General features: G+C 44.7%; 1 protein-coding gene across 2 annotated transcripts in view; it reads right to left on the bottom strand.

Annotated features, from left to right (window-relative positions):
- The window catches only part of LOC144756217 (uncharacterized), a 153,411-nt gene that overhangs the window by 31,165 nt on the left and 97,662 nt on the right, over positions 1-24,584 (bottom strand). For both annotated transcript variants that reach the window (XM_078645831.1, XM_078645832.1), the window contains one exon: positions 23,178-23,288. In XM_078645831.1, the coding sequence (XP_078501957.1) occupies positions 23,178-23,288 (111 nt within the window). The remainder of the gene's footprint in view (positions 1-23,177; positions 23,289-24,584) is intronic.

Here is a 24,584-nt window from a genome sequence, read left to right as displayed (position 1 = left end):
CAAACCCAGAGGCCTGGGCAGGAAGGAGGGAGCAGGGGCAGAGAAGTGATGGCTCACTGTGTGATAGGGCAAACTGAGACTTCCTGCCAGCCACCTCCCCAATTCTTTAAAAGAGTTTGCACAGGAAGAGGAGCTCTCTCTGGAGTGTGGTCTGCTGAGGAAGACTGGTGCTGGAGCCTGGCGTCATGGGCAGTTGGAAGGAAGAACCCCCTGATTGTCCCAGGATGCAGAATTGTGCCAGGAAGGGAGTCCAGGACCAGTGAGCAGAAGCCTGAGCCTCTGCGCAAGGACAAGAGAGGTCTAGGAAGAGAGCCAGGTGAAAGGCTGGCGCAGGGAGCAGGTGAAGGCAGCTCCCTGCTGAATTCACCCTCCTTGAGACCAGGAGGGCGAAGTGGCTGGGGAGCGCCACAAGGAGCAAGAAGAGACACAAATGGCACTGATCGGTACTCTGGGGGCTAAGATATGCCCCCTAGAAGGTAGGCGACCTTTGAACTCTGAGGAGATAGACGACGAAGCGCGTGGGGCTCCGCCGCCGGTCTTAAATGTGCCCCCAGGGTGGGTCATGTCCCGGGGGCTGCCCCCAACACAAAGCAAAGCCGGGGAGCACCGTCGCTCCCCCGTGAAGTGGCCCAACCCGGGTGCCAGGAGCCCACCCTGGCCACCGGCGACGACAGAGGGCAGGGAGCGCCATCGCGCTTCCCTTGAAGATCGCAGGGGCCCGGGATCCCAAATCCGGGCCCGATGGTGTCGGTGAGGTGGAGGGCGGCGTGCCGTCGCGCATCCCCATTCGCAGCCAAAACACAAGCCGGGGGCGCCACCGCGCCCCTCATGAAGATGGCCCAGGGATCCAGGACCACAACCCCGGGTCCCAAAACGAAGAGGAGGACGGGGGAGTGCCGCTGCGGACTGGCGAAAGACTCCGCGTCTGTCCGCCGGAGCAGGCAGACCGAAAGTGTCTAGGGTCCCCAGGTGGCTCTCCAACGCTAGAGAAGCACAGGGTCCGGGTGGGACCGGGCCCACAAATAATGGCCATGGCAGCCTGGGGTGGGTTCCACAAGCTGCATTACTCACCTGGGGGCCGGGTGGGACCTGGCCCCCCACTGAAGTCTGCAGACGCAGCACAGCTCTTCCCAGAGCAGCCGGGGAGCCGCTGCTATAATGTGCACGGCAAGGAACACGAAGCGCACCATAAGGCCTTGCAAGGCATGGGGAAATCTACTGTTTCTGGCACCTGGTGGCCCTCAGAGGAGGGGGGTCACCCCCATTTGCTGGAAAGGTGCTGCTGGAGCAGCGCAGTCTCCCCCAGCGCAAAGAGGAAAAGTCTCTCCCTAAGTCTCTTGGGACTTACAAAGAATAACCCCTCAAGGGCTCATCACAGGTGTCAACAGCATCCTGTGGCTGGAACTTTTGTTCTTCAGCTGGGGGGGCGTTAAGGATGGCTCCAAGCAGTGAAATGTGAAGGGCTGAGCTTGAGGATGTCTGGAAGAGGGCTTCCCCTGGAGGCGAAGAGGTGTAATTGCACCAGTAGTGCATTTACTAATGCTATTTCTTTTTAGAGGGACTGAAAGTCACATGTGTTATGTGAAGTACCTGTGTAAGGTTGAGTCATAAGCAAAGTGGGGTTACGTTGCCAGACATTCCTGCTGGGGTGTCCGGCTGTAAATGCTTACTTCTGTGATGCCTTTTAGAGGCTGTGATTGCAATGCATTACAACTGTTATCAGCTATGAAAAGTACCTCATTTAAAGTGATGCCCAAACATGTATTCTTGCTACCGCGTTAGGGGAGGAATAGCCCAGACTGTTAGTCACAAGAAGAGTAGGTGTATACTGTAGGGTCAGTACAAGATGGTCAGTCAGAGTTATGTGCCCCCAGGGCAGGTGTACCTATTTTTAATGCTTGTTGAGATGATGGGGTGGGTCCCCACTGGGATGTTGCCAGTTGACAAGGTCCTCGCTCCAGGTTGTGTCAACACACTTCATTTGGGGGCAAGATGAGGTGCAGACATGGGAGTGGTGGTGCTAGGACCCCCACCCCCTTGAGGGAAAGGTGGAGATGTTATACAATGTCACAAAGTAATTCAAACCGCTTATGTATGTTTGTAAATTGGTGCATAGTATTAAGTAGTGCGTGTGCTTAATAAATGTAATCTTACTTTTATAAAGCAAAGTACAGACTGGACAATCAATTATTGAGTGTTATTTCTGCGTAACTGTAATGGCGATTACTAGCCCACACCACCTCCTGTGAGTAAGCCTTAGTCTGCTCGGCAACGCTACCCTCTGAGAGTCAGGCGCTACACTGGGGTGTTTGGTTCCCAGTGAAGGACAAATGTGACATGTTATTTGTGCAGGTCTCACAGATACTGCCTCGTTTTCCAACAGTAAACATGGACATTTCTGTAAGTGGGTGAAACTACTAAAGGAAAGGACATCATGTTCAGAAAACATATCTTCTTTTAACACATATTCTGTGGGGTGCATTACTTTGGTTGAATGCCATGTCTCCTAGAGGCAGTTTTGCAAATCAAAGCGGATTGTTGTGTTTAAACACCCACTAAGACGTAATAGAAAACACCCTAGTATTTTTTTCAATCTTGCCCATCTCTACATAAGATTTACACCTGGCATTTCAGTCGTTATATTGATTTCTGCTGAACTAAATTTTATATGGATTTGGGCTAATATACTAACTTAAAGGTTGTTTTGGTGCAACACTACATGTCCCAAATGCACTTTTGTTACAGGAATGCAATTGCTTGTCTCAGGCTACAAAAGGCAAGCATAGAATTTTTCACAGAAACCTTGTTTTATGTTCATGCAAAAGATTGTTTTCACTGTGCTCTAGTTCAGCCACATCCTTTATCAAAAATGGAGGCCCAATAGTCTAACAATCCTGTTTCCTGCAGAGGCACAACAAGTTCTGCACAGGTGGATAGGTCAAAGGTTCCCTGAAAGTCAGAAGTTTGTGGCAGTATAACATCACGGTGATGTTATAGTAAAAGTTCCTTTGAGCAAACGGCGCTCAGTATGAGTTTCTGTCGACGCGTTTCAGTGAAACAATCAAATTATCAACACCTAGATAATTTTACTGTTTTATCGTGATTAAAATGGATTGAATCAGAGATAATATGTACTGTACGAAATATGTTGGTCTGCAAAACAAAAGGATTGTAAATGTATACATGCACTGTACCACTTTATTTTCAACTGTTACTACTCTGTTTTCTTCTTTAATAAAAATAATATTAACAAAAATAATTGAATTAATCAATAATTGTCCTGAAGAGGGTGATGATAATGTGATTGTTTCGCTGAAACGCTGCATTGACCGATAGAGCTAAAAGGAACTTTTATTTCTATAGATTTGTCCTTTTCTGGCCTTTTTTTTTCAATGATTGTGAGAATGTTATGAATTTGTCAACTGTTTTTTTAATATTGTGGTTACCAATTTATGTATTAAGTAGAAAAGTGAAATATATGTAACAATTGTTTTCAATATTTGTAAAAATGAAATAATAAATACTTTTTAAAATAAGAAATAATGTTTAAGGTTAATTACTGATCTAGTAAGTATTTGCTTCTTTCTCTTTTTCTGGCTCAAGGACGACTTTAGCCTTTTAATTCATAGAGAGCACGTAGTTATATGTCTAATGCAAACTGATTTGTTCTGGATATGTGTTACAGTTTTTGATGGTCTATAGAGTTCCGATTTTTCTAAGGCGTAAATGAGGTGATATAGAAAATGGAATCTTATGTTGTTATTAGTATAAATGCATCCTGTCCCTTTTCGGAGTATTGGAGGCGACTCCTTTGAGTTTTGATAACTTCATGAGTGTGTGGTCACTGCTGTGATCGGTAAGTAGTGCCTTGTCTAGTAAGGACATGCACCCTGTGTGTCCCTCCGTAAGTGTGTATTCAATGCTGCAGTCAATAAGCAGTGCCTTGTCTAGTGAAGACATACACCTTTTGTGTGCCTTCATGAGTGTGTGGTCACTGCTGTGATGGGTAAGCGGTGCCTTGTCTAGCGAAGACATACACCTTGTGATTGCCTCAGTGAGTGTGGGGTCACTGCTGTGATCTGCAAGCAGTACCTTGTCTAGTAAGGAAATACACATTGTGTGTGCCTCTGTGAAAGTTTGTTATGGAAAACAAGGGTACCCCATTAGTTAAACCTGGGGTTGAAGTATTTTTAAGAAAAAACCATGGTTTGTGGTGGCCTGAGAAGGTCCTGGTAAAGTAGGATATGACTATACTTGAATCAATCCTGAGAGAAAGCTTTTTTGTAGGGTGACATATAAATAGAATGCTTTATTATGTTTTTTAGTACACATATATATTTTTCAGGAGCTCACAAGGGTGACAAAGTGCTTAGAGTGACTGAGTGAAAAAATAAAATAAAACTATATACAGAGTGTCACAAACAAGGATATATCCCACAAAATTATATACAGTAAGGTAGGGAAATTTCCTTGATTGGGTCGACGGCGTTTCGATCTACACAATTTTAGATCATCATCAGGACGTGGTGAGCTTCCCTGAAACAGTATTAAAAATGAGGTAATTTTAGTACTATGTCCCTCCATGATTTATTTCTTAACATAGTGATATAGTGCTCCCAGTGGCATATAGAACATGCACATTTGTTCATAATTAATAGGATTGGCAAACGTGAATTGGCGCACTTTTATAATCACTAGATTTAGTTTAGAGTACATGCGTGGCTGCGCGCTATTCAATGAACGTGGCTTACTTAAATGGACGGCTGAATCTAATTTCCATCAAAGTAAGGGATTCGAAAATCAAACGGCTCAGTGGATAGATCTGAGAGCCTGGAAAAACAGGGAAGGAATGAATCATTCATATAGTGATCCTCATAGAGGTACACAATGGTCACTTCTTTAGGATGCAGACTTACTGTGTTTGTTGTTGTCAAGGCTAGACCATTTATTAATCTAGGTTTAGCGTTCAAATTTGTCTGGTTTTTGCATTTTCATCACAATCTGTGAGCAAAACAAGCATTAGGTTTAGGCTATAGGTGAAAACCTATAGGTGAACAAAGCATATTAAAGGGGGAAAGTTACCGATAGTATTGCGGTACTGGTTGAAGCAGCTAAGGTAATTCACAATTCGGGCAGAGTAGATCTGAAAACGGCAGTGAGGTTAAATTAAAACCATAGTCTAATTGCAGGCAATGCTTAAGGAGTGTGTTAACTAAAGTAAAACAGTTACCAATTATTAGTACATGGTCCCGGCGGGAGCTGGGGACAAAAACGAAGAAAATATTAGAACTAAGCCTTCAATTAGTTCGGGCGAGTCACAAGAGTAAGCTCGTAAATGGAGCTGGAGCTTTCTATTTCTTAGGGGGTACACTTACTAGATCACCGCGGTCCGCGGTTCAGGTATCTCTGCCTCGCTGCTCTGGCGTTTGTTCTACGGGTTGCAGCGCGTACTGGTATTTACTTCCTGGATCTGGGAGGCGCATGCGCGCTAAAGTTTATGATTCGCGCATGTGCCTGGGGCCGATATTGCGCGCATGCCTAAGGGTCGGGACACTAATAGCGTCAATGACGACTTGGCATACAGTATGTGGTATATAAATAAATAATACCGGATCTAGGTTTGACTTGACATAGCAATAACAGATAGCTCAATAAATAAGAGTCAAGATTCGAGGTAGTAGGAGTTTGCAGGTTTAATACAGCATAAAGGACAGGAACAGGACAACCTGCACAGGAATAGGATGGCAGCGCTGCCTGGGACAGGATTGGACTGGCGTAAGGGAATGGGTAACATTTAATAACAGTGCACAAGCATATATACTAAAACAGTTGCATTGTAATACATACAATAGGCGGAGCAGTGGGTGTGGTCAATAGCAGTCGCGAAAGATAAGGGTGAAAGTGGGTGTAACAGGAGGCGTATACATAGACATGTGATGTAAACGTAACAGAATATGTCATAAATGGGGCGGAAACATGGAGGGGGCTACCTAAGGAGCCGGGACCTCTAACCTAATGGTGCGCGCAAACTGACAATGACGTGTTACTAGGAGAAGCTGGGGGCTATGAACTCTGTGCTAGGAGTAGAGACTGGAGTCTGGAGAGTCAGGGCGACATGTACCTAAACCCTATCTAGTATCTAATGTTTAGAGGACATGTTGATATAAACTAAGAGTCAGGAGGGGAGAGGCTAACAGACTCTAAGACTGGAGCATGCATTATTCTACATGTAGTGTGTGTTGAGGAATATTAAATGACCATTAAATGCAGTATTTCTCTTACATGGAGACGTAAAGGCTAGACGATGACTGAAACTATTGATGCGATTCAGTAGCTTAGGAATGCAGAGAAGGAGGGCTGGACTGATAACTAGAATCATAACATACTCTTGGCAGACTCGTAGGCAGAGCCAGGCCGAGCCGGGCACTGCGAGGCAGGAAGTAAGTGAAGGGTCGAGGATACAGGTGGGGGCTGCATCGCTCCTCAGCGAGGGTTCAGGAGACAGGAGCTGAATCTGGTGTCCGGGCCCTTTTGAGGCCTAGAAACGGGGACTTTACAATGAAATAACGTGCACACTGAGAAACGTGGCAACGTAACCTTACATAGGCCTAATACTCGTAGCTTTCACGAGAACTGGGAACTGGCATACTAGAGATGGACACAACTGTAATTGCGTCTTTGATCAAACATGGGGGATACATATGCATATTAATCATGCACACATAGCATAAGATGGGGGACACGTAGGGACACAGAACATGGCAAAATTTACTTTTCCACATTCCCTCCTTGTCACTACGTTTCCATCAGGAAACATCAATATTCATGATACCATCTATCATTTCATACAGTATCATTTGCTCGTCTCGAATTTTCTTGGAACTGGATTTAGAACGGGACTTGGGACTAGGAATACAAGAGGTAGCACAAATGCCACAAATCGCAGGGCCACATTGTAAACAGAGGCAGCAACTGAATATGATCGCTACTGCAATACCCAGAAATGACAATACTTTCCATCCCCAGGCAGAAATTATATTCCAGAACCAACCGGACCATGTCCAGGTGCCTGGATCTTGGTGTAACAGATGGGCAATTTTATGGAGTCTGGTAATAGCTGAATAAACAGACGGCGCGTTATTAGGAATGAAAATGCAGCAACTAGATCCGATGACTCTACATGCCCCGCCCCTATCGGCCAGTATGACGTCAAGGACGAGACGATTCTGGAGCACGACAATTCTCATAAAGGATTGCTCTTCGGTTAAGTTACCTAGAGCAGAGGTAGTCTCAATCACTACTGCTTCAAGGGTTCTCGTTAATCTACGTATCAGTTTACTATTCACGACAGTGCCTAAATAGGGGAAAACACCTTTATTGATATCTATATATTGTTCTAGAGCAGTTTCAGTATAATCGACAATCGGGAGGTCTCTTTTGTGTCTAGTATGTACTAGGTGGGAATTCCTATGATAGTCAGGTGGGGCTAGGAAAACTGGTGGCAGTAGGAAGGCAATGTAACAGGTACCCTCCCAATCGAGGGGCAGACGAACATATGCGGTCTGACCACAAACAAAATAAGAATGACGTGAAGCTTTGAAAATAGATTTCCTACTGTCACTATACTTGACAATAGTAGTACAATCACTATGTCCTACACGTACGGAACCATTCTTTCGGACACATAATTCGCCTTTGACTGGTAATACTGACATAGCAGGTAAGTCTGGAGTAGTATCAGACTGAACATTCAGGACCATGAAATTCGAAGAATAATTACCTAAATTATAAACTTCATTTTCTAGATCTAACCCTGTTCTGTGGGGAAGACCTTGCTTGTCTGGGAAACATGTACTGTTAAGAAAAGACATATCTGTTGAGGATGACGTTAACGTGGACCATGCTCCACACGAACCATTATGTGAAAATGGATAAGGAAAGAGTGGCAGAACTCCCTTCGGTGTCTGGAAAGGGGGGAGTCGACCACACACCCAACAATTAGTGGCATTGCTGGTCTGGTGTGAATAATGTAACATGCGGATAAAGGAATTATTACGCATAGCAAGACGATATGAGAGTTCATGAGGAGGTAGATCACTAAACGTGTGCTCTACTGTAGCATTAGCAGACTTATTTACATGAGAAACTGGAAAATACAAATAAAATGCATAACATGTGCAGGTAAACATAAGGCTGAGATATAGCAGAAAACATAAAATAATAGTGCAACTTTTGGAGTTCTCACTAACTCTCTCTCTGTGGGGGTCTATTATATACATGTCAGAAACCGGTCTAACCGTTTCACCTAGGGGAGGACTTAGACAATCAAACTGGCTGACTTATTTTACTAGACCTTAATTTTTTCTTATACTCCTGCTGCAGAGTTTTCTCTAACAGGGAGGAATCTGTATCATTGTCTTTTGCGGGACAGTCCTTAAGAATAGTACTTTGGCAATCCTTAAAATCCTCGGAAATGTTCTTTGAAACAGTCTTTAGTCCGTAAAATCTTTTCACATGAGACAGGTGGACCCAGCCCTTCCTGCCTTCCAGCTTGACGGCAGTACGGGTGGCCAGGAGGACCTGTCTGGGTTCCTTCCAGCGAGGCTCCAGCGGACTTGAACGATCAAAATTCCGGACAAGAACCATGCATCCGGGAACGATTTCATGCGGTGCCACCTCGGTATTGTCTGGAAATGCGGCGGCAACCTGTGAACGACAAGAGTGTAGGGCAGACATCAAGGAAGCTAGGTAATCTGTCAGCATATTACTTGAAACATCTGTAATACTTCGGGGTCTAGGTGTACCCCACATATTAGGGGGGCGGCCGAATACGACCTCGTACGGGGACAGACCTGATCTGGAATGTGCGACCATGCGCATATAAAACAAAGCGACTGGCAGAGCTACTAGCCAGTCCACACCTTTCTCTTTACATATTTTGGCGATGCGGATTTTCAGGGTCTGATTATGTCTCTCTACTAGACCGGCTGCTTCAGGATGGCGTACACAATGGAACTTCCACTGGTACCCTAACAAAAGGGAAACATGTTTCATGAGCTCAGATGAGAATGGCTGGCCGTTATCAGAATATACGACTCTAGGGAGTCCATAACGGGGGAAGAATTCACGAACCAACTGCTTGGCAGTGGTCGTGGCTGTGTAATCTGGGACTGGATATGCTTCTGTCCACCTGGACAAAGCGCATACAACTACAAGGACATACTTGAAACCTCGACATCGCTCCATCTGAATATAATCCATTTGGAGGACTTCAAAAGGGTGGTCAGGGGGCTGGAATCCACCTTGTTCCACCGGGACACTTTTACCTGGATTAAACTGGCAACATATCATACAGGTACGGACTTTCTGCTTGGCTGCAGCTCGTAAATGCTTGTTGAACCAAATGTTCTGGATACTGTCTAACATAGCTTTTTCTCCTAAATGTGCTGGACTATGTGCGGTATTGATAATGACTTGAACCATAGAGTCGGGGAGAAACCATGTGGCTTTACCCTTCGTTACCCATCCCTGATCTGTCTGGACCCCTCCTTGTTCGGACCATTTCTTGATTTCATCGGGAGTAGCATGTAACTGGATATCTATGACATCTTGAGTAGGGTCCTTAACTGTCATACAGGTAGTCAGATCTGGAGTATGTGTCTGTGTCGGATTAACTGGAATGTCTGGAGTCTGTGCTGTAAGCTTGGCTGTGCGATCTGCTAGATCGTTACCTTGAGAAATAGTGTCAGTAACTTTCGTATGTGCTTTGCACTTCATGATAGCAATAGATGTCGGTAAATGTATGGCATCTAACAGAGCTTGAATAAGGAGACCATGCTGAATCTTGGTTCCATGAGAAGTCATGAAACCTCTCTCCTGCCAGAGCACTCCAAAGTCGTGTACGACTCCAAATGCGTAACGTGAATCTGTATAAATATTAACTTTCAGGTTCTTGGCGTGTATGCAGGCTTGAGTCAGAGCAACGAGCTCTGCTGCTTGAGCAGACAGGGTGTCAATACGGTGTGTTTCTATAACTTCAGTGTCAGTAGTCACTGCATACACGGCTACTAGTTCTCCTGTACTTGTTCTCATACATGAACCATCCACATAAAGTGTCAGGTCGGGATCTGGTAATGGAATATCTGTCAGATCTTGTCTTGGCTTTGTCATAGTGTTAACTACTTCCACACAGCCGTGTGTGGCAGGATTCGAATTAACTGACGGTAACAGTGTAGCAGGATTTAGAACGTTGCAGCGTCTGATTTCTATGTGTGGCTGGAACAGTGTCAGTTCATAACCTGTTAAACGTGCAATTGTCAAGTGCTGAGTCTGTGTTCGGTTTAAAAGAACTTCCACGGAGTGTGGAACTTGTACTGAGGAAGAGGTGTGGCGCCGCGGCCAGGGCGACTGACGCTGGAATCTGGGGACCACGGTTCGATCCCCGGCTCCGGCGGCAGGTCAGCCCAGCACCATGTGACTCTGGGCAATAGCTCGCTTAATCTTCCCGACGGCCCCCCAGCGCCTAGAGACCCTTACGGGTGATTGTGCGCTTTACAAATGTGGACTTTACTTTTACTTTACTTTTACTGTCAAGGAATGTCCTAATACTATGGAATCACTTTGTCTGATAGCTAGTGCTGTGGCTGCAACTGACTTGAGGCACGCAGGCAGAGCCTGGGCTACAGGATCTAATGTGCTCGAAAAATAAGCACAGGGCTTGTACTGTCCTGCTTGATCTTGTGTGAGAACAGATAATGCTGTACCTTCACGTTCTGTGACGAAAAGTGTAAAAGGCTTACTGTAGTTCGGTGTAGCTAGAACTGGAGCTTGGCATAAGGCTTTCTTTAACTCATTGAAACTAAGTGTATGTTCAGATGTCCAAGGGAGGACAGTCGATACGGCTGCCTCCTGTGTCGTTAACTGTATCAGTGGCTTGGCTAGAAATGCATACTGAGGAATCCATTGTCTGCAGTAAGAAGTGAGGCCGATAAAAGCACGTACCTCCTTCTGTGTCTTGGGCTGAGGAAGACTCGCTATTAACTGGATACGGTCAGGTGTCAACTGCCTACCCCTCTTGGACAGTAAGTGGCCTAAATAGATCACTTGCTGGACACAGAATTGAAGCTTCGAAGGGGACACCTTGTGCCCCATCTCGGCGAGAAAATACAAGACTGTAAGGGATGCTCGCTCGCAAGCACGTTCAGAACGGGCTGTGATCAGTAGATCATCGACATACTGGAGCAGGGCAGTGTCAGTTGGCATGTGAATGTTGTCTAGTTGTCTCTTAAGTGCTTGACTATAAATACTAGGACTTTCTGTGAAACCTTGAGGAGCTCGTGTAAATTTATAGCTCCTTCCATTTAAACAAAAACCGAAAAGAAACTGGCTGTCTGGATGAATGGGGACACTGAAAAACGCGTTCTTGAGGTCTATGACTGTAAAAAATGAGGGTTCGGAATCAATGGCTGTCAATAGGGAAGAGATATCTGGGACAACTGGGTACTGGGGAATAATACATTTATTAAGTTCTCGAAGGTCAATCACTAATCGATATACTGGGGGTGCATTTGGATCAGTACGTTTCATGACTGGAATGATCGGAGAATTACATACATTGGAGTCAGTTTCTACAACTACTCCTTGAGCGATGAGCTCGTCAATAATTTTGGATAAGGCTGCTACAGCCTCAGGTGGCAATCTGTACTGTCTGATTCGTGGTAACACTACACCTGGCTTGAGAGTCACACGATGGGGTGTGATTTGCATATATCCTACATCAGTTGGACCTTGCGCCCATAGATGCTGCGGAACATTAGACAATCTTGGATCAAAATCTCGTAATACATAGTGACCCTTGAAGTCACGTAAGAACAGTCGTATTCCTTCTGGGGAGCAGCAAATAACTGCACCTAATTCTTTCAGTGTTTTAATACCTAACAGATTTTCTGGACATGACTTCGTAAGTAACAGATCAGTAGTGCGGGACAATGGACCTACTTCTAGAGTAACTGGCTTAGATATCTCGTTTACAATAGGCTTTCCTGAAAATCCAAGGGAAACATTTCTAGAGCCTGAGAGCGGAGCCCCTGGAACTTCGGCGTGACTGATGGTGGTCCTACTTGCCCCTGTATCAATTAGAAACTTTCTGTCTTTCCCTAGTACTTGACTATGAACATAGGGACCTTCTTGATCTACAGGTATCTCGATGAGAGGCAAGCCTACCTCCCTCTCTAGGCTGTTTCATGAATATGGCTGATACTCTGGATACTCGGACTGTGCATACTGGTACATCTGCTGTGTAACATGCTGTGTTGCAGCAATAGGCTGCGGTGCTGGAACTGTCTGTTGTGCATTCTGTGGCTGAGAAGTCTGTGAAACTTGTTCTTGTCTAGGCGGACGTGGTCTTTCTTTAGTCTTACCAGTAGCTATGTTGTGTTTCAGAACTGCACACTCGTTTATAAAATGACCTGGCTGTTTACAATAATTGCAGGTCCCTTTAACGGGAACTGCAGGATGACTGGCTTGATTCGTACCCCTCTTCTGACTGTCTTGAGGAACAGATTGTGCAACTAGTACTTTCATTTTCGTGTCTTTCATACGTTTTCTTTCATGATCTTGCTCTTCTTTGATTCTATTCTGGTGGTACTGGAGCATCTGTAACATTTGGGACGGGGTACTAGCTTGCCAGGTACTTTCGACTTTCAAAACTCGATTCTTTACTTGTGGACTCGAATTCTCGACTAATTTAGTAACAAAGAGATGAGGGTATGACTCACTACTTGTCTTGAGGCCACTGTTAATACTAAAGCATTTCTCAAATCTAGAATAAAAATCACTAGTGTCTTCATCTTGTTTCTGTTTACAGGCTGAGATTGCATCCCAGTCTTCCTTTTTAGTGGCTAACAATCTGGGCAAAACTTGTATTAACAATTCAGGTAATTCTTTACATTTCTCTCCAAGACCGGTACCTGGTACTCGTATCTTATCTTCAGCTTCTAGAACTGCCCAATCGATCTTTTTCTCTCCCACCTCCCATTCTTTTTCCTTGAGTTTTTCATATACCCCTGCGGGCAACAGGACCTTTAACATTTTAATTATATCTGGATACGTGTATTCTCCCATACGGAGCATGTCCTTTAATTCTCGGTGGAACCCTGCTGGATCTTTGTCATGACAGGGAATTAATTTCTTCATCTCTAAGAGTTCCATCTTGGTAATCGGAGTGTAAACAAATACTCGTTGCATTTCACCATCTGCTGTCCTGACTGGGTGTACTTCTCGTAACGGATTCTGTCTATCTATGTAAAACGGTTTACTTTCTGGAGGTGAGACATGAACAAAATGCGGGTTCAGGAACGTTCTATATTTGTGGCGCTGTTCTAGAATAACACTAATTAAATCGGTACCTAGACCTTTCCATCTATACTGGAGTAACTCGTTCAGGACATCGTGTAACGGACCTGGATCAGAATGTTGACCCTCATACAATGTGATGAGGTGCTGGATCATATACATACCCACCAGTCGTTGCTCGGCTGGGGGCAGTTTCAGAAACATTTGTGCCACTATTTCATCTGGAAAAGTGGTAGAATCAGTAATCCATCGGACTGCTGATCGGGCTAGTTCTTGTTCATGCATAGTACTTAACTCACTGTAACCGATTCGTGATTTCAGAATGTGATCGGTAGCTTGAAATACTTGTTCTAGGGAACTTTGTTCTGGTGCTGGATGAGGAACAGTTTTCTTGTAGTCTAGACGTGAATGTCGGTCGGGAAATCTAGACTTTCCTACATACGCTATTCTGGCGGGATTCTCGTCCTCTACCTCTTCCGTAGAAGAGTCATTTTCTTTCTCGCTTACTTGTGCTTCTTTGCGTTTCTCGTGTAACCTTATTATTTCTTTACGAATTCTCTTGTACATACTCTCTATACTACTGATAGTTCTGTGTTTACCCTCGGCTATATTATCACTCCACCTTGTCAGGATTCTCATTTCGGCCGGATCTTTAGTCGGAGAATCTTGTTCTCTTATTAAACAATTAATCAGAAACTTTAACAACATGAGCTGGATCTCAGCTTTCCTTTGAGACATGGCTTCGCCAATACTTTCTGGATCATCCCCTGTACGGATGAAACGATATATTCTGTCTAGATCTTCTTTCATATTCGGTAGGGTATCCAAATACCCGGTCACCCGTCTTACACGGATGGAATATATAACTGTGCTATCATCACCTGCAACTGGATCATAGCGGCATTCAGTAAGAGCTCGTCGGATATCTGCAACGGACTTATATTTGGGCGTACGCTGTAACGCACTTTCATGTAACTCGACTAACGTTACTCGTTGGTGTGGTGGCGGGGTACCAGGAGGACCTCCTCCTGCGGCCCCTAAACTGGAATCGTCGACCGATACTCTTCGTGCTGGCGCGGCGGGAAATTGTAATGTGGGCTGGACCGGGGGTACCGTAGCAGGTACTCCGGTGACTGGAGGAGCAGGATTTACATTATTTACAGGAGCTGGCGGAACAAGATTTGTATATTCTGGGACTGTGTCGTCCAAATAGGACGAAATAAAAATATCAGCTGCGGTCGGTTTGTGACGTAGCTTGATCGGAACTAATGGTGGCGGAAAATTACTGGATGCCTCCGGGGTTGCTTTTGGCAAGCCCTCGGCAAGAAGAGGATACATACCCTTAATGAGGGCATGCCTCTGTCTGTCTGACTGTTCGGTTTTAACTCGTTCACCTATCTCGATTAGTTCCCTTTCTTGGGCTCGTTCTAAGGATTCTCTACTTAATTCTGACTTTCTGATTTCTTTTTCGGTTCTTTTATGAGATTCTTTGCGCCATAACTCGATGGCATCTTTCTGTGACTGTCTGGCTTTCTTTTTCCATAATGCTTCTTCTACTCGTATGATGCACTCGGCATCCCATGTGCCTGATACGGGCCATCTATACTTTTCTTCTAACTCCTTGGTGTACTCTACCCATAAATCTAGATATAATATGGCACTTATGCCATGCTTCTGATACATAAAATGACCTGGACTGTCCCTAGGCGGGACAGGAACTGCTGCTTCTAACAGACCTTTTCTAGTTTTCAACTGACGTAATTTAGAAAATAAGGGCATGACTGAACTGTAATCTAGACACGATACAATACACAATGAACACGATAACTACACCACTTTCATACCACGACATTAAAATACATGAAGAACATTTAAAATAACAGTTCGAACAGAATACTACCTGGAATACTGAAAACAGAATACATGAATCTTCTCGAGAACAGAACTGACTAGAACAGAAACTAGATGCACTGCTAAAACAGTACGAAACTTACCGGTCTCATAAAGAGACACGTCAGGACCCGTATCCACCGAAGTGGACACTTCGTTTTGGGTCTGTGTACCACCAAAACCCACGGACCAGAGTCAATTAGATTGACCCTGTCTAGATACTACCCCAGCAACGGTACTCACCGGGCAGCAAGAACGGAAGGCCTCGGACTGGACTGGACTGCTTCGACGCCGGACGGACGAACTTCGGACTTCAGTTACGGGTGGGCCTCCGGATACCTCGGACCTTGGACTCTCGGCTTGGGCTCTGGTCGGGACTCGCCGCGTTCCTCCACCGCCTCGTCTGGATGCTGGACCGCCACCTCCGTCTCCTCCGTGGGCCTGAGGGATACTTGAAGCAGAAATATCTGCACGTGCACGGTATGGTTCCGTCACGGCTGCAGAGGGTCAGGGGGCCGGCGTGGCTTCACCGGCGCGTGGGGAAAGGGCAAGTCCCTGTTCGGGCGCCATTATGTGGTATATAAATAAATAATACCGGATCTAGGTTTGACTTGACATAGCAATAACAGATAGCTCAATAAATAAGAGTCAAGATTCGAGGTAGTAGGAGTTTGCAGGTTTAATACAGCATAAAGGACAGGAACAGGACAACCTGCACAGGAATAGGATGGCAGCGCTGCCTGGGACAGGATTGGACTGGCGTAAGGGAATGGGTAACATTTAATAACAGTGCACAAGCATATATACTAAAACAGTTGCATTGTAATACATACAATAGGCGGAGCAGTGGGTGTGGTCAATAGCAGTCGCGAAAGATAAGGGTGAAAGTGGGTGTAACAGGAGGCGTATACATAGACATGTGATGTAAACGTAACAGAATATGTCATAAATGGGGCGGAAACATGGAGGGGGCTACCTAAGGAGCCGGGACCTCTAACCTAATGGTGCGCGCAAACTGACAATGACGTGTTACTAGGAGAAGCTGGGGGCTATGAACTCTGTGCTAGGAGTAGAGACTGGAGTCTGGAGAGTCAGGGCGACATGTACCTAAACCCTATCTAGTATCTAATGTTTAGAGGACATGTTGATATAAACTAAGAGTCAGGAGGGGAGAGGCTAACAGACTCTAAGACTGGAGCATGCATTATTCTACATGTAGTGTGTGTTGAGGAATATTAAATGACCATTAAATGCAGTATTTCTCTTACATGGAGACGTAAAGGCTAGACGATGACTGAAACTATTGATGCGATTCAGTAGCTTAGGAATGCAGAGAAGGAGGGCTGGACTGATAACTAGAATCATAACATACTCTTGGCAGACTCGTAGGCAGAGCCAGGCCGAGCCGGGCACTGCGAGGCAGGAAGTAAGTGAAGGGTCGAGGATACAGGTGGGGGCTGCATCGCTCCTCAGCGAGGGTTCAGGAGACAGGAGCTGAATCTGGTGTCCGGGCCCTTTTGAGGCCTAGAAACGGGGACTTTACAATGAAATAACGTGCACACTGAGAAACGTGGCAACGTAACCTTACATAGGCCTAATACTCGTAGCTTTCACGAGAACTGGGAACTGGCATACTAGAGATGGACACAACTGTAATTGCGTCTTTGATCAAACATGGGGGATACATATGCATATTAATCATGCACACATAGCATAAGATGGGGGACACGTAGGGACACAGAACATGGCAAAATTTACTTTTCCACAAGTATACGATTCGTATTACATAACAGTATAAACAGTACGAGTATTGATAAATGTTACATTTTTCATTTTTGTGCCGGTATTTCAAACCCATTTCGAACATTGCTATGTAATACGAGTGCCGGTAAATAATGGTACTTAGAGTCTAGATTTCAGGTTAGCCACAGCTGTTCCACTCATCCAGAGTATTGAGTCCTTTCTCAATGCTTTTACATAAAAAAATCCATTTGCATTCAAGGCGGTTCAAGATTGTTTGTTGATTGCCCCCTCTTGCATTGGTCAGTAGATGATCAATAACCTGCCATTGTAGATCATTTTCAGAGGGATGTATGACGTTACAACGCATACTTTTACCACGCATACCTTTACAACGCGGTTTTTACATCGCAAACCTTTACAACGCATAGCGCTTAGAGGTGCTGGATAGTGGTAAGTATAATTTTCTATTCCAACTCCAGTCCCCGTGGACACTAGGGAAGGTGTTGGATAGAAAATTAAACTTATTCCCTATCCTAGAGCGCCCCCCAGCGCAATGCGTTGTAATGGTATGCGTGGTAATGCCTGCGTTGTAATGGTAGTGCGTTGTAAAAGTTTCACTGTAAACGTTGTTCACCTTTTCAGAGTGTCCGTATTCCACGTAGTGTTCCACTAGGGGTGCAGCTGTCACCTTGCATCGAATTCTGCTTCTGTGCTGCGAAATCCTTGTCTTTATCTGTTGAGTTGTTTGACCAATATACAATTTTTGGCAAGGGCATTGGATACAGTATATGACGTTTTTTGAATTACAATTTGTAAAAGATTTTAGTTTATGTTTACAGTTTTCATATTCAAACATTTTTGTATTGACCGTGAATTCACATGCAGTGCAGTTGTTACATTTGTAGTGTCCTACAATAGGTGGCAGATTTAGGCATGTTTCAATGGTGGTATTTTTATTGGTCGTAGTGGCAGCTCTAACCAAATAATCTTTGAGATTGCGTCCTCTTTTAAAGGAGAACAAAGGAGCCCCTGTATCAAGTTCTAAAGGGTCCAGTACAGACCAGTGTCTTCTGATTGCTTTACATAACGTGTTGCTGACTGTACTGAATGTAGTGACACAGGTAATTCTTTTTAAGGGTTCTTTCTTTTGTGGTTGTAATAGATGTTCTCTATGGGCATACCATGCCCTTTTCATAGCTCTTCTCGCTAGTTTTCTGGGGTAACCTCTGCTCATCAGTTTTGTACATAGGGTTTCAGCCTCTAAAAAGAAGTCTTGTTTAAACTTACAATTGCGCCTAATTCTGAGGAACTGGCCATAGGGAAGGCCATCCCTGAGGGCCCTCGGATGTGCACTACGATATTCCAGGAGCGTACTACGCTCTGTCGGCTTTCTGAAAAGTGTGGTATACAGTTGTTCTTCTTGACATTTGATTGTGACGTCCAAGTAGTCGACCTGATGTCTATCATAGTTGAAGGTAAATTTGAGATCAGGTTGACTATTATTGAGCCATTCACAATAGTCCTTTAGTGTGCCTTTGTCTCCCTTCCAGATCATAAGGACATCATCTATGTACCTGCGCCACATGAGGATGTTGTCACGATATGGGTTGTCAGAGTTTAGGATGATGTTCGATTCGAGGTCATCTACAAAGAGTATGGCACAGTTGGGGGCAAAAATAGCCTCCATGGAAGTATCTTTACATTGTCTGTAATAGGTATCCTAAAACATGAAGTAATTTTTTGTAAGGGCAATATCAAGTAGATTGATTATGAAGTCTGTAGGGACTTGATGGGGCGTAGGTCGGTTATTGAGGTGTTTTCGGATCACATGCATCCCCTTCTGTTGGGGAATATTTGTATATAAAGACTCTATGGCAAGTGTGACTAAGAGTTCAGTGTCTGGATGATATGGATGGGATTCAATAAGGTTGATTAAGTGTGTCGTGTCTTTGATGTAAGTGGTTGTTTCTTTGACCAAGTCTTTAATGAAGAAATCAATGTATTTCCCTAGGGGTTCAACAATTGAGCCACATCCTGAAAGGATGGGTCTACCTGGTGGAGCCTCCAAGTTTTTATGTAGTTTGGGAAGTGTATAGAGTACTTGCGTACGTGGTTCCTTATTATTTAGGAACAGGAATTCATTTTTGCTAATATAGCCGTCCTATAGGGCTTCCTGAGTAATCTGCTGGATGGTCTCCCTAATGCTTTTTACAGGGTTATGTCTCAGTTTCTCATAATGTGTTGTGTTGTTAATCTGCCGTAGAATTTCGGCCTCATAGGAGGTGCGGTCCTGAATGGCAATCCCGCCACCTTTGTCACACGGTTTTATCACGATGTTATTGTTCTGTCTAAGTTGTGTGAGGCTATTTCTATCCTCTCTACTGATGTTGTATGGTGTGAATCTGTAGTCGTTTTTCAAATTGTCCAGTTCCCGAAGGATCAGGTGTTCGAAAGTGATCACCTCCGGCGGCATAATGCCACTCGCTGGATTAAAAGTCAAGCTAGGACGTAGTCCTGTGGTTTCATGTTTTTGGGCAGCTTCTCTGTCTTTAAAGGAAGCTTGTAGTCTTATTTTTCTAAAAAAGAGTAAACTCTCTGACTGGATATTGAACCAGTTAGGTTTTTCTGCGAGGACGAAAGACAGACCTCTACTTAATAGGGAGATGTCTGTCGAGTTTAGTTGATGCTGAGAGAGGTTAAATATGGGTATAGCTTCCATATTTCTCTGGGAAGACGTTTCAATGTTCAATATTGGTAACCCCACTGGTAGAGCGGTTCCTGGTTTGGCGCTCTCCCGGGGGAATATTGTACCTGGGTCTGGTTCTCCCGCTCCCTCTGCCTCTGGGGGGATCTGTTTTCCTCTGCTGGCCCCTGCCTAAAAAATGGGGGTTGTGGGCTGAGGTGCTTGGGCCCTCTGCTGTATCCGAACCGTCGGATTCAGCTGAAGAGTCTGAGAAAGTAACAGGGGCTCTGTTTTTAAAGCGACCCCAGGTCCCTGTTGGAAATCTTTGTTGTTCCTGAGGACCTACAGTGAAAAAATCTTCCTGAAGGTAGGGGTAGGTTTTTTCTTTGTTATAGTTCTTAATATCCTTAGTTACTTTTGTAGTTTTTTTGTGTAGTTCAAAGGCTTCAAAGTCCTGAATCGTCCGATCTATTTTGTCAAGACAGGCTTTTGCGTCAGCTAAAGTGTCTAGTTCTCTTATGGCCTGTTCTAATGCCTGAATTTCCTCCAATTCTTGTTTGCTATGTTCCAGTGCTGTATCGATACCAAGCACCATCCAATGGCGCGAACAAGTCGTGCCAATGTGGGCAAAACCCTTCTTGAATTTTGGGTCCTGGATGAAGATAGCTGGGACGTTGCGTACTTGGAGGCCTACTGGGATGACTTCTGCTCTTAGATAGTCTGTTAACATACGGGCATGGAGTTCTGTGCGTATGTGTTTTTTCTTTAGGCGCTCAAGTTCAGAGAGTTTATCACTGGCTGGGTCTGTGATGGTTCTAGTACTTAGTAGAGGGCCCAGGAACAGGGAGGGGCCAGTGAGCTTACTCGCTATATGTTCGAAATGGGTTTGAAATACCGGCACAAAAATGAAAAATGTAACATTTATCAATACTCGTACTGTTTATACTGTTATGTAATACGAATCGTATACTGTATGCCAAGTCGTCATTGACGCTATTAGTGTCCCGACCCTTAGGCATGCGCACAATATCGGCCCCAGGCACATGCGCGAATCATAAACTTTAGCGCGCATGCGCCTCCCAGATCCAGGAAGTAAATACCAGTACGCGCGGCAACCCGTAGAACAAACGCCAGAGCAGCGAGGCAGAGATACCTGAACCGCGGACCGCGGTGATCTAGTAAGTGTACCCCCTAAGAAATAGAAAGCTCCAGCTCCATTTACGAGCTTACTCTTGTGACTCGCCCGAACTAATTGAAGGCTTAGTTCTAATATTTTCTTCGTTTTTGTTCCCAGCTCCCGCCGGGACCATGTACTAATAATGTAAATGTAAATGTAAATGTACAGGAATTTATATAGCGTAAATCACCAAGCGGTTTCTAAGCGCTTGCTTAGGGAACCCGTCCTGGTATTCCCCTGAGAGATAACCCCGGCAGGGTATCCGCAAGGTGAAAGCCAGGCATCCCGCCGCGAGGGGCCGTTGTGGAGATTAAGCAAGCTATTGCCCAGAGTCGCGGAGTGTGAACCCGTGAATCGAGTAGGCACCGGAGCGAGAATTGTCGAGTCCATGGACATTTTAGGACTCAAGACCCCGCCGATCTTGGAATTGAACCCTGGTCCCGGGCTGACCTCTGCTTCCAGGTCTGCCTCCTCTAACCAGTGAGCCACACTTCTCCACTATAATTGGTAACTGTTTTACTTTTGTTAACACACGCCTTAAGCATTGCCTGCAATTAGACTATGGTTTTAATTTAACCTCACTGCCGTTTTCAGATCTACTCTGCATGAATTGTGAATTACCTTAGCTGCTTCAACCAGTACCGCAATACTATCGGTAACTTCCCCCTTTTAATATACTTTGTTCACCTATAGGTTTTCACCTATAGTCTAAACCTAATGCTTGTTTTGCTCACAGATTGTGATGAAAATGCAAAAACCAGACGAATTTGAACGCTAAACCTAGATTAATAAATGGTCTAGCCTTGACAACAACAAACACAGTAAGTCTTCATCCTAAAGAAGTGACCATTGTGTACCTCTATGAGGATCACTATATGAATGATTAATTCCTTCCATGTTTCTCCAGGCTCTCAGATCTATCCACTGAGCCGTTTGATTTTCGAATCCCTTACTTTGATGAAAATTAGATTCAGCCGTCCATTTAAGTAAGCCACGTTCATTGAATAGCACGCAGCCACGCATGTACTCTAAACTAAATCTAGTGATTATAAAAGCACGCCAATTCACGTTTGCCAATCCTATTAATTATGAACAAATGTGCATGTTTTAAATGCCACTGGGAGCACTATATCACTATGTTAAGAAATAAATCATGTAGGGACATAGTACTAAAATTACCTCATTTTTAATACTGTTTCAGGGAAGCTCACCACGTCCTGATGATGATCTAGAATTGTGTAGATCGAAACGCCGTCGACCCAATCAAGGAAATTTCCCTACCTTACTGTATATAATTTTATGGGATATACCCTTGTTTGTGACACTCTGTATATAGTTTTATTTTATTTTTTCACTCAGTCACTCTAAGCACTTTGTCACCCTTGTGAGCTCCTGAAAAATATATATGTGTACTAAAAAACATAATAAAGCATTCTATTTATATGTCACCCTACAAAAAAGCTTTCTCCCAGGATTGATTCAAGTATAGTCATATCCTACTTTACCAGGACCTTCTCAGGCCACCACAAACCATTATTTTGTCTTTAAAAAAAACAACAAAATAATAATAATAATAATCTGTGAAAGTTTGGTCACTGCTTGTGATCGGTAAGCCTGCCTTGTCTAGCGAAGACATACACCTTGTGTGAGTGTGTGGTCACTGCTACGATTGGTAGGCAGTGCCTTGTCTAGTAAGGACATGCACCTTATGTGTGCCTGTGTGTTGAATGCTGCAGTCAGTACGCAGTGCCTTGTCTAGTTAAGACATACACCTTGTGTGCCCCTCCGTGAGTGTGTGTTCATTGCAGTGATCGTTAAGCGGTGTCTTGTCTATTGAGGGCACACACCTTGTGAGTGTGTGGTCACTGCTGTGATGGGTGAGCAGTGCCTTGTCTAGTGAGGATACACCTTATGTCTGCCTCTGTGAATGTGTGTTCAACGCTGCAGTCAATAAGCAGTGCTTTGTCTAGTGAGGACATACACCTTGTGTGTGCCTCCGTGTTTGTTCACTGCTGTGATGGTTTAAGCAGTGTGTTGTCTAGTGAGGATACACCATATGTCTGCCTCCATGAATGTGTGTTCAATGCTGCAGTCAATAAGCAGTGCTTTGCCTAATGAAGACATACACCTTTTGAGGGCTTAGGTGAGTGTTTGTTCACTGCTGTGATGGTTTAAGCAGTGTGTTGTCTAGTGAGGCTACACTTATGTGTGCCTCCATGAGTGTGTGGTCACTGCTGTGATCGGTAAGCAGTGCCTTGTCTAGTGAGCAGAGGTGTCCCACATGGACAAGGCCATCACTCTCACATCCTGGCTAAAGCACCGCTTGCTTACTTGGGGAGCTAATGACACAGTCTCTTCTCTCGGACTCATTGTTGTCCATAGGATGGAGCAGTTGTGCTTCTTTCATGGTCAACGAATAGACAGTACTGGCAATGACAGGGCCTGTTAAAGAAAGAAATCACAAATAAGTAAGTCTGCAAGAGGGCAATATACAATACTGAGAAGTATCTGCTGTTTGTGTCACACAACAGACGTTCATTAGTGGAGCGGATATTGAGCACAGCACGACAGGCTTAGTCCAGAAATTCAAAGACAAACAAAGTGACAGATGTGCACACCCATCCAATAGAGACAATGTGAGAGAAGGACCCACTCCCCTCACAAAACACAATGTGGAAGACTGACTTCTCTTCAGGAGAGACAGAAAGAGAGGTAGGCATGTGCTTCAAGAGAGAGACCGCGTGGGAGATGTCATCGCCCTTCAAGAGAGACAATGAGAGACACATCCTCCCCAACATAAGAATCAATGATACGGCTTCAACCCTGAGCAGGGAGGATGTAAGTGATGCCTCCCTCAGGATACACTGCAAGAGATGCATTGTGCCTTGCATGCTTCCTTTCTTGGTTTTGGTGAACTGATGCATGATGGGTTAGTGTGGCCTAGAGAATGGAATGATGTTACGGAATGTCAGCGTACGTAAGCACATTCTAGATGGCCAGGTTTTGGACAGTTGATGGGAGGATGGAGCCTCGAGAGACGTTACCATAGTTTGGTTGTAACATGGAAAAAAAACAACCTGTACAGGATTGTGATTGTAACATGGAATAATAAACCTATATGGTGCAGATCGTGATTGTAACATGGAATAAAGAAACTACCAGTACCAGATCGCCAGCTTTTGTGATATTGGGGGAGTCTGAGGTCTCTCCCAAAGAATCATAAATCTGATTTTCCCCAAAAAATGTTTTTTTTTTTTAAATTTTCAAAAACCTTTATTGTACATTACTGGTAGCATACACAGCTCGCAGCCTACAACCCAGGGGCCGGCAGCATTGAAATCGCAAGCCTAGATCACATACATTCATGATATACACAGCCTTGTGGCCGACAACCCTGGGGTCCGCCGGCGTAATGTCACAATCATTTACTCCTCTGAGCAAGTTTGTTCTGTTCATAGTACGACCTATTACCCCTCCCTAAGGGAAGCAACATTGCCCCTAATCTCAAACTACGGCTCTGCGCTACCATGCTCCTCCCGGCGGCGGCCACTTCTTCCTACTTCTAAAAAACCTAAATAAAGAACAAACCCAATCCACCCCTCCCCCAATCCCTATGCACACCTATCCTCCCCGGATTCTAACATAGCAATTACTGACGCTCGTCGGGACTCCCTGCCTCTGCTGAGATTCCCTGTGTCCAAGCCATCTGCCTGTTGTAGTCTGCGTATTCCCTACTCA

The sequence above is a fragment of the Lissotriton helveticus genome, chromosome 5_1 (genome assembly GCF_964261635.1).
Source record: "Lissotriton helveticus chromosome 5_1, aLisHel1.1, whole genome shotgun sequence".
NCBI classification, from domain to species: Eukaryota; Metazoa; Chordata; class Amphibia; order Caudata; family Salamandridae; genus Lissotriton; species Lissotriton helveticus.
This window is presented reverse-complemented; position numbering and strand designations above follow the sequence as displayed.